The sequence below is a fragment of the Pistacia vera genome, unplaced genomic scaffold, assembly GCF_008641045.1.
Source record: "Pistacia vera cultivar Batoury unplaced genomic scaffold, PisVer_v2 Contig276, whole genome shotgun sequence".
NCBI classification, from domain to species: Eukaryota; Viridiplantae; Streptophyta; class Magnoliopsida; order Sapindales; family Anacardiaceae; genus Pistacia; species Pistacia vera.
This window is the reverse complement of record NW_022196086.1, coordinates 639288-651211: the sequence shown is the minus strand read 5'-3', so window position 1 is coordinate 651211 and position 11924 is coordinate 639288. Positions and strand designations below refer to the sequence as shown.

The window sequence follows — 11924 nt, the reverse complement described above, 5'->3', positions numbered from 1 at the left end:
TTGAGGAAAATAATATACCCAAAAAAGTTGCCAAATCTTAACAGAATCTCAATTTTTTTTTTGAAAAGACTTTAATACCGTTTGTCTTTTATACTTCCCTCTCCTATTTTATTTCATTCAAATTTATTTTTAGTTTATAATTTAATTATTGTTGGTTTAGTCTGTTTGTAATAATTAAATTGTTAATTTAAATAAAAATTAAATCTCATATCAAAAAATCTATTCTCCTTCTCCTTCCTCAACCCACATTTGTTCTTTACATATCATATTATATAGTTGAATTAAAAGTAGAATATAAAAAATAAAAATAAGGTTATTATAGTTTTGATATGAGAGAAAATAATTCACCACCCCTATCTATTGGAAATCATCACTCAAATGATGACTTTTCTAGTTTTAATCAAACTCAATTGAATCATCACCCCAACCTGTCTTTTCCCAAGCTATTGAACCACCCTCATCCCCCTCCCAAGCGGTCGAACTGCCCCCGTTGAGCTGAACCAACCACAGTTGCCCCATATCGCACCAAAATCCGAACCCATCCCTTTCCAAATCATCCATCAAGCAACCCACCACTATAGTGTTCACTATTCACCCACACAACCAAACCACCACCACCACTACAGTCGTCCCACCCTACACAGCAGTGCCCACAGGCAGGAATGGACCCAGCCCCTTGGAGGGTAGGCCTCACATTTAAAAAAAAAAAAAATTGTTTATATAGCGCATAAAAAAATCTATTAATATATATATCTAGGTCAATCATGAGATTTAAAGAAAAATGAGAAATATTATACATATATCCAAGCTCATAAAAACCTTACTATTAATATATATATTCCAAGCTTATATCATATTAAAAGTTTAAAACTCTCTTTACTCTTCTCTACATCCATCTGTTTTTTTATGTTTTTATCCTCAAAATTATTTACTCTTTCATTCTCTCTTTCACTTTCTCTATGTTATTTATTCTTAAAACTTTTGAGGACTGAAATTGTTGAAGCTTGCACTAATCAAGATGTCACAATTAGTTTCGTTTTCTGTTTTATTAGTTTTAAATATGTGTATTGCTCATTTCATTTTAGATTATTTTAGGGTTGAATCATGCTTATTTTTTTTAGGTTTTTTATTTTAATTTGATGGGAAAAGGTATGGATCTTGTAAGTTTGTTTTGTGTTTTGTGTCTAAGAATGTTCCTACTTTCTCAATTTAAACCTTAACTATATTTTACTGAATGTTATTTTTCACCCTTCACCCACCACTTTCCTATATTTCAAACATCACCATTTAGCTGCTTAAAATTATTAAAGTAGTTTGAGTTATTATCTATGTTTATACTAAGAAAATTTTGCCTTTTTTTTATTAATTCATATTAAAAGTCAAGGCAACGTTGACTTAATTTAAGTTTTAGTTGACTTTAGCTTAGGTTAAGCCTGATCAAAGTCATGAAAATTTATATTATAATCTTTAAAAGCCAAAAAAAAAAAAAAAATTAAAAGAAAAAAAAGAGGAGAAATAAGAAATTTGTTATTTGTATATAATATTTTTGGTGGATTGTGATTGTTGTAAACTCTTTTAATTATATTGGATTTAAGTGGATCGTCAAATTCCATGGTCTTTTGCTCTCTTTAATTGAAGAGGTTTTTTCATGTAAAAATTTTCCTGTATTTTCTTGTGAATTGGATATTATTTTCAACATAATTTGTTCAAGGTTTTGCTTCTCATAGATTTATTCAAGTAGTAAAGTATTGTGTTATTACATTATTTTCTTTCAACATAATTATAGTCTTTTGCTCTCTTTAATTGAAGAGGTTTTTTCACGTAAAAATTTTCTTGTATTTTCTTGTGAATTGTATATTATTTTCAACATAATTTGCTCAAGGTTTTGCTTCTCATAGATTTAGTCAAGTAGTAAAGTATTGTGTTATTACATATTTTTCTTTTAGATTATTGATATTGTATTATTTTTTTTGACTTAAGGTTTAATGATTTATTTTTTAAGTTTTCACTAATTGTTTGACAACAATTGAGGAGCTTCAAAGGCCCCCCGGGTAAAAATCCTGGATCCGCCGTTGCCCAGAGGCCTCCACCCACCTCTCCAAAACAATACCCACTATGAAGTAAATCGGCCCAACCTAACACAACACAAGCAAGTAAACCCAAATCCACACCATCAATTATAATTTTTTTTTTTTAAAAAATAAAAAAAGAAAAGGAAAGTGGGAAGGAAAGAAAAATGGAGAAGGTGATGCCACGGGGTGGGGAGGAGGTTGCTTGCGGAGCGATGGACAGAAAGGGCTGGCGCGTAAGCGGGGGATGAGGGGGAGGCATCTGATAATGGGTGGTCTTTTTATTATTTTATTTTTTTCTCAAATTTAATTAAAAAATTTCTAACATTCATCTCCCAACTGCCTACAGTAACTCTCACAGTTCGTGTATCTGCTTGGAAATGGAAGAACAGTTTCTCTCTCTACTGGTTCTGGGTTTTGCTCTACTGGTTAGCGGTAAAAAGGAAGAAGACGCACTTTAAAGCGAATCACAATTTAACCCCGTTGGAGATCTGATTGTCAATAACATTAAGTTGGTGAATTTCGAAATTTTAATTCATTATAAGGGTTTTTCTGTCTTTTCAAAGGTCTTTACGTTGTCTGATACTTCTGCTTGGGAGTTTTATGGTAACGGTTATGAGGGTAAACCATTATAGCGGTTTTGAGAGTAAACCACCGTAGCGGTTTTAAGGGGTTTTTAGTAGCCGTTTTTAAAACACTCAACCTGTGCTTGGGAGTTTATTTTCCAACAGTTCTGATAGTTTTTTTAAATGATAAATTTACATATATGTCTATAAAAATACTACAACTTAAACATTTAAATAAAAAGAAGTACAAATCAGTAAATTTTAATATTGTCTATCTTTCGCTTTCTTGACACAAACACAACCAAACAAAGTTAAAACACTCTCTCTTTGCTATATCCTCTGTTTTCTTTTGGGTTAGATATCTGCTTTCATATGCTATATAAATTATATGTTTCATTGTAAAAACTTTGTTTTGTACATAAATTTCTTCCATTTACTGTAACCTGATTTTTTAAACTTCAAATTGTAGAAAATTGTATTCTACAGTGACCGGGATACTTATCCTTGTTACTCCACTTAAATAAGTACATTATTTGGTCAATTTGATAATTATAAAAATGAATATTCCCAATCACACAATGATATAAGTCACAATCCCCCGTTACAATACCACGTCATGACCGAAATTTGCCAGTCCTGCATAAATTATTTAAGGAAACAAATTAACATTTGTTTTACATCAAACTGAGAATTTCATGAGACTGGATGTCTGCAGCAACGGTTTCCAATTAAAGACTTATGTTACATTGCTGAGATAGAAGGAATGAAAAGTAAATCACATTCTTGGAAGTTATTAAATAAAACTGTCAATAAATCAAAGTGAACTAACTAATTATTTTGAAGATTATAGCCAGAAAAAACGAGTAACCATTTTCAAAATGAAATCAGATAGAAACAGAAAAAAACAAGAATCGAAGAAGCTGGAGAAGGAAGAATCAAACGAGGAGGCTCTGCGACTTTTTTTTTTAGCAGCAAAGGGATTATTAGTGGAAAGGGTTTTTTTGGAATAAAATTTTTAAATCAGCCAAAATACCCCGATTTGGGGTGTTTTATAAATCCCTAAAAAATACACTATATTGGTTTTGGGGGGTTTTTAAACCAGTCAAAATCAGCCCATTAAAAATCTGGCAAATAATGGTTTTTAAACACCTCAAAACTAGTCTAATTAAAAACCTCCCAAAACCAGTGAAAAAAAAAAAAAAAACTCCCAAGCAGTACCCTTAAGCTTTGGTTCAGGTATATTTATGACTTTTTTTTTTTTTTTTTTTTTTTTGGTTGGCTATGTTTCACAAGATTCTCACTAATAGGTGTCCCCAAATTGATCAATTTGAAATTGCTATCCCTTTTATTTTGACAAAACATTGTAACTAAATTGATAATATCCCTTAATAATACTAACATATATAATTAAGAATTAATAATATTCACCTATAATTGTTGTTAATTCTTTAAATCAAGCAATAATAAAATAATATAATTGTAACATACCATTTATTTTAATAAATATAAGGATAAATTAGTAAAATATATCTAAGGAAGCTTTTAATTTAGAAATGCTCAATTTAATAGAAAAAAAAAATCTCATATCCAAAAATATAAAAAAACTTATATGAGACCATTTTACCGATATAATGACATATAAAGTCAGTTTTCATAATCACCATTATGGTGGCAGTTATTGATGAGCAATATAAGGTAGTTATTAATCAATCATCCTTATAGATAGATGAAAGATAAAGTTTAGTATATATGTGACAACATATACCACTATTTTATTGTACAATCTCACTACCTCATCTAAGTATTTGTTCTCAAAATAAAGTACACAGTCATTTGTGTATAACGACTATATTGCACATGATCTAAGGATGATCAATATTATCAAGAAATGTATTGGGCCAAACTTTTAGATTGGTTATAAACTTATCCTTCAAATTTTATGCAAGATGATCTGAGCGCCATACTGAGGTTGAAGCGTGAGAACAATGGCAGGAGAATGAGTATAAGTAGGTGACAACTGAAATGAGAAATGCTGTAAGATTTGAGATAACGCCAGTTTTGCCTCAAGCATTGCAAAGTTTTGCCCGATGCATATTCTTGGTCCGTAACCGAAAGGGAAGTACGAGACTTGATCCTTAGAAGCCTTTGAAATTCCTTCGGAAAATCTTTCTGGGTTGAACTCCATTGCATCTTCTCCCCATTGTTCTGGATCCCTATGGACAAGGTCCATTGGCATGAACAACTCCACTCCTGCTGGTAAACAAAGATCTCCCAATTTGGTTTCTTTTACTACAGTTCGAAGAAGTAAAGTTGGAGGATACAATCTGAGAACCTCGAATAGGATCATATTTACCTTCCAGTGAGAACCAAAAAAAAAAAAAAAAAAAAAATTGTCATTGTCTTAAGAAAGAATGAGTTTTCTTTAGAACATGAGTCAAGATCACTAATGAATTTTTTTCTTATTATTTTCTAGATGCATTTTATTTATAAAATGGGCAAAAAATAATATTATTTAAAAATTGATATGATCAATTTTTTTTTTTTTTTTTTTGTTTATTTTTGGTCTTAACGTCTACCATTAGTCTATGCATTAAGACGACACAAAGAATTAGGAGATTCTTTTAGTCTATGTTCTACTATGCCTTTTAAAGATCTAATGGCACTTGTATATCAATGAGTGTTTGTGATTGAGATTTATTTCATGTTTTTATCTTCTTTACTATAATAATGGTAGGTTCATAACCCCTGGTGTGACAGCTCGTTATATGTTAGCTCATAAATGGGCAAGCGAAACCTGATAGAATTTGAGGTGGGTTTGACTCCTCACCTAATAAGGTCTTGTTGAATGGGAGGATTACCCACTTTTATAAACTAGTAGGCTTAAGCGTGCCTAATCGATGTGAGACTCTACCACTCCCCCTCACGGTCAAGCCTATATGTTGGGTCATGCCTATTATTAGAGGTAGTTGTTGGCTCCAACTCCTCACCCGCTGGTCAAACACTCAGCTCAACTAAACTTGGGCTTTGATACTGTGATAGAATTTGAGGTGGGTCTGACTCCTCACCCAATAAGGCCTTGTTGAATGGGAGGATTACCCCCTCTTGTAAACCAATAGGTTTGAGCGTGCCTAGTCGGTGTGGCACTGTAACAAAACCCATACAAGCAGGTGGGACCTATTTTATGAGTTGACCAATAACAAGATGTCACGACGAAGATTATAAGAGAAGATTGTGAGATTGGATTATGGACTTACCATTACACTATTTACTATTCACCAATTACTAGATTGTAATTGGTTCAAATAAAGCTCATCAAATCATAAGAGAGAATCCTAACCCTTAAAAATGAAGAATTGCATAACTTTCTAAATACAATTAGGATCATATCCGACTAGAAATACTTACATGTGATAGTCTTACCACCTCACCTAGCTGACGTGGTGAGACTGTCCAATGAAATAGTGTTGCCCTAAATATGCCAAGATTTCTCTTTCATCTACCTATCGATATGATTTATTAATAACTACCTTCTACCATTTATCAATAATCACCAATATGATGGGTGGTTATGAAAACTAAGGCTCCGTTTGGTTCAAAATTTAGGGGTTTTGGGAAAAGTTTTTTGAAAAAAGTTAAAAAAAAGTTGAATTGGGCAGGTATTACGATGTAGAATTTATAAATTAATAAAATACCCTTTATGTTTGTTTTTTTACAAAATACCCCTTATAATAAAACATTAAAAGTTAACAAAAATACCCCTAACCCACCCTCAAACACCCCCAGCCGGCGACCACCACCGGAGGTGGCCGGAGTCGCCGTATGGGCGCATGACCGGTTGGATCTTGCCGGTCATGCGTCGCTATGGCCTTTTCCGGCCAGATCCACGGTGGATCTGGCCGGAAAAGGCCAGATCTACGGTCAGATCTGGCCGTCAACGGCCAGATTTGGCCGTATTTGCTCTCAACGACGGCCAACAAACGGTTGTCGTTGATGGTCAACGACGACCGTTTGTTGGCCATCGTGACCGAGTGTTACGGCCAAAGATCTGGCCGTCAACGGCCAGATCTTTGGCCTTAGATCTGGCCTTTTCCGGCCAGATCCACCGTGGATCTAGCCGGAAAAGGCTAGATCGGCGCACTACCAGCCAGATTCAGCCGGTAGTGCGCCATCCTACCAGATTCCGGCTATTTTCCGGTGGTGGTGGCCGGAATCTGGTAAATGTGGATTATTGGGGTGTATTTGTAATTTTAAAAAAAATATTTAGGGGTATTTAATTAAATTATCAAATGTAAGGGGTTTAAAAAAAATTGAATAATATTGGGAGTAGTATTCCAAAAAATCTGAGTTTTTAGGTATTTTACTGTTTAATTTTTTTGGGAATACTAAAAGTAGTATTCCCAAATGTGATACAAACGCAGCCAAGACTATCAAGTTTAACATGATCTAACATGTTTTAATTAGATTGTTAAATTATATAATTAAATAATAGACACAGTTTTAGACTATCAATTATAGCATAGTTTAATAGTATATATTAAAAGTATACCATTTGTTATTTCATTAAGAGTATAGTTAATAATTTACTAAATTTTCTAGTTAGATTTGTCCTTTAAATAAATTTTATATATTTCGAGGAAGTATGATTATTAAGTTAAACTATATATATCCAAACCCCTAAATGATAATCCGTATTATTAATAAATCATGATAAAAGCGAAAGTATATTATGCATATAAATACATATGGAATTATTACATTGAATGATTTTATCAAATATGTATGACATGATTTCAATTTTTACTGAACAATCTCATAAAGTAACTGGTGTAAGTAAACTATCTCATATAAATTTATATTAATTGTCATCTTGTTTAAGTTTCGTAATTTTTTTGCGTGAATTAAGGAGTGAAGCCACTAAGACTTTTTGAGAAAATAAATAAATACAAATCAACTAAACTCCTCTTCTCAAAAACCTCCCTTGAAATCAACTGTCTCCGTCTCTCACTAAGAGCTTCAAGTCTTCAACAAAATGTCCCAGAAACCAAGAACTACACCAGATCTCCCATGGAAGATCCGCCTATTTTACTCCACCTTCACCTTCGCCGTTGACATCACTCGCCGCTCCAACATCACTGTCAACCGCCGTCTCTTCAACCTCGTTGACCTCAAATCCCTACCTTCAAAAAAACCCATCAATGGCGTCACCACCACAGACATCACAGTAGACCCCTCTCGCAACCTCTGGTTCCGCCTCTACACGCCCAAAATCACCGACAGCGACAGCACAAAGCTCCCCGTCATAGTCTACTTTCACGGTGGAGGCTTCGTCTTNTCTTAAAATTATGGATGGATTTTGAATCTTTGATTATCATGAACTCTTGACTGACTTTATGAAGTGCAGTAATGGTCACGGAACTTGCAAGAAATCATAATGAGGTAATTATATTTCCTCTAAGATTTCAAGAAATAACAATTTGCCCCTCGTATATATATTATGAAATAATAATTTACTATATATTGACGGTATTTTATAGGGATGTCGATGTCTAATCTAACCGACCTTATATGTCATATCATTTGATAGTCACATGTGTTGTTGTTAAGAAATGAGAATGTGTGGTTTGTTAATCAATGGAAGTCCAAGTCAAGCACAAATTTATCAAGTAAAGTCCAAGTCCAACAAAGAAAAGACCCAAACATTTAATAAGTCCAAAACAGCCCAAAGAGCATTCCCATGTTCTTTCATTTTGGGCCTCCTTTGAGGAATTTCAAGGCTCAAACTCATGTACTTTTATTAGTAGGATTTAATTAAGTACTATTATGTTTAGTTTATTATCCTAGGTGGTATATTTATTTTACTTAATTAGTTAATTATCCTTATAATGCTACTATAAAAGCAAACTCTCTCTCATTTTGTAAGGTTGAACAATGAGATTGAAAATTAAATATTTGAGAGGAATGACTTTCCTTTTGTCTTGAAATCTTTATCTAAGTCTTGACAAGGGATTTAATGGTGATTCAACTTCAAGTTAGTGGAGAAAGCCTTTATGCTTGGAGATCTCTTCTTGTCTCTATCCCTTTTTATTCAAGTGTTCTTGTGTTTCATCTTACCTTAGCCGAATTTTTAATGGTAGGTAGTGTTGTTCAACTCTAGTTGTACGTGTTTTGTGTTGTGTTTGCATGATTTTGGAGTTGAAATACCTTATTGAAACGCGAATAAAGGTTGTGAAGAGTCTTGCTTAACAAAGACGGAGATATGAATATATATTAAAATTAATTTATAAGGAAATATTGGGTTAACCCTAAGCAGTTAGCTCCCTTCATTGATTATCTGGGTTTAAACTACCTTAAGGTTATCCATCATATTCATGGCTAATCTGAAATATTGAGCTTATAATATGTTTAATGAATCACAGAAATTAGTTGAACTATGTGTAAATTGAAATATCTACGATTATTAATTAATATATATATATATATATATATATTAATTAACAATCGAGATATTTCAATTTATACATATTTCAACTAATTTCTGTGTATATATATATATTCAGTTCATTTATAAACTTTACCCTTTTTCATTTTTCTACATCGAATTTAGCGAAATTCATGATTGTTTACCCTTTTTTTAAAGTTGTATCTGCAGAATATAATGAGCCCCATTATTTTATATAAATATTCATTAAATAATTATCTTTTATCTTTCTTCTTAATATTTAATTATCTCTTTCCAAACATAAATTTTCATTTTAAATCCATCTTTTTAATATAAAATTGTTAATCTATAAAATGACACATCCCTTCATAAAATTGTTAATATAAAATTTTCTTCTTAAAATAACATATCCCTTCATATGTGAATTTTAGGATGTGTGGCATTTACTTTTTTCTTTATTGTGACCTTTTGTTAATCTATAACAGGGTGTGAATAAAATAATTTCCATACATAAAATATACAACCATATAACAAGGAGTTGATATTTATTTAAATAAAATTCAAGTTTACATTATGGTGAAAATATATTGATATTTGATGGAAGACGATAAAATCTTCAATTCCACTTTGTAAAGTTTTTAGTAAAAGAATTACGTGTTGGTATAGAGAGAAAAGAATTCAGAAAGTTAGTTACAAACTACTATTTCCCCTCTGTTGATTCTAAGATGAAATCAGCAGATTTAAAATGCAGTTGGTTTTTAAAAATCAGGTACACAAGGGGCATCGGTCGTCTAACAGCTAAAGCTACAGAAGGTTGTTAAATTCGGTATTACTAACAGAACTGACCTTCTCGTAGTTGCTATCAGTTCATGAATAAAAACACAGCGTTTTGATTTCACAATGAAGCTTTATGCAACAAACAAAGAATCAAACATTCTGCCCCTTGTTTACCAGCTCATCCTCTTGACATGTCAATCTTCTCTCTCAGACATTTCTTTATTGTTGAAAGAATAACAATTTCCTCCATGTGGTTCGAGGAAAATACAACGCCCCAAGGTTCTGAAAAGTCACAAAAATATCCAAAAAATTTGCCAAATCTTAACAGAATCTCAAATTGTTTGAAAAGACTTTAATACCCTTTGTCTTTTATACTTCCCTCTCTATTTTATTTTAAGTTTAGAATTTAATTATGGTTGATTTAGTCTGTATTTAATAATTTTACTGTTAATTAAAATAAAATTAAATCTCATAACAAAAATCTATTCTCCTTCTCCTTCCCCACCCCATATGTGTTCTTTACTTATCATATTATTATAGTTTTTATATGAGAGAAAATCATTCACCACCTGGAAATCATAACTCAAATGATGACTTTTCTAGTTTTAATCAAACTCTCTTGAATTATTAAAAAATCGTCATTAACTAGCCCAATCCTGACTCTGTTATAACTTATTCTCTAATTGATAAATTTCTGTAAAATGATTTATTACCCTTATTTTCTAACATTAAACACTAACATAATATATATATAACACCAACACAGCTCCCCATATCGCACCAAAATCCGAACCCATCCCATTCCAAACCACCACCATAGCAACCCCACCCCTTTTGGGAAATATTTTTATAACCATCCATCAAGCAACCCACCCACAATAGTGTTCACCCACACAACCAACCCCACACCAGAATCCACCCTACACAGTAGTAACCACAGAACCCCACCACCTCTCCAAAAAAATACCCATCATGAAATAAATCAACCCAAACAACACGACCAAATAAACCCAAATTGACACCATCAATTATTTTATGAAAAAAAAAAAAAAAAGAAGTGAAAAGAAAGAAAAATGATCTAATATATGATAATTCTCGTGGGTATATATATGATTAATAGCTATATATATGATAATTCTTTAATAAAGACATCCGGTATAATTTTGTTAGAATCATGTCTTAGAATAATTATGGTGGGTAGTCATCAAATTTCTGACCTAAAATTTTTTATATAATTAATAATAAGGAGATTATCGACTTAGGTACAAATATATTAAAATACTAAAAATGGGACAGAAGTTTCACATTGATCAATTAGGGATATTAACAATGAAACTCTATTGAAATTTAACTATAAAAAGAGAGAAATCACTTTCGTCTTCCTCTTACCTTACCCAGGAAAAAATATTTAGGTTCAGGAAGATTTCATGGAATGTGGTTGTTTGTTGACAGGTTGAAGTCATTGCGTCATGATGGGTTAAGAAATTATATTGGTTATTTTATGTATTATGTTTTCTTTGGTGCTTGTGATCACTTATTGTGTATCTCTTTCGGAATGGAAGAACAGGTTCTCTCTCTATGGTTATGGGTTTTGCTCTGCGGATAGGGGTAAAAAAGAAGAAGACAGCACTTAAAATCGAATTACAATTTAACCCGTCGGAGATCTGACTGTCAATAACATTAAGTGGTGAATTTCGAAATTTTATCTTATAAGGGTTTTTTTGTCTTTTCAAAGGTCTTTATGGGTCAGGGATATTTATACTTTTCACTTTTTCTTGGTTAAGTTTCAGAGACTCTCAATGGTAGGTGTCCCTAAATTGATCAATTTCAAATAACTATCCCTTTTATTTTGACAAAACATTGTACCTAAATTGAATATCCTTAATATTAACATATATAATTAAGAATTATAATATTCAGCTATAATGTTGTTATTCTTTAAATCAAGCAATAATATAATTGTAACATACCATTTATTTTAATAAATATAAGGATAAATTAGTAAATATATCTAGGAAGCTTTTAATTTAGACATGCTCAATTTAATAGAAAAAAAAAAAAAAAAATCTCATA

At 31.9% G+C, this 11924-nt stretch overlaps 1 protein-coding gene across 1 annotated transcript; it reads right to left on the bottom strand.

The window, feature by feature from the left end:
- Positions 1-4505: 4505 nt before the first annotated feature.
- On the bottom strand, positions 4506-4989 carry LOC116133807 (cytochrome P450 CYP72A219-like). Its single transcript, XM_031419489.1, has one exon. The coding sequence runs from the start codon at positions 4980-4982 to the stop codon at positions 4566-4568; it is 417 nt and encodes a 138-aa protein (XP_031275349.1). The 5' UTR covers positions 4983-4989; the 3' UTR covers positions 4506-4565.
- Between the last annotated feature and the right edge of the window lie 6935 nt (positions 4990-11924).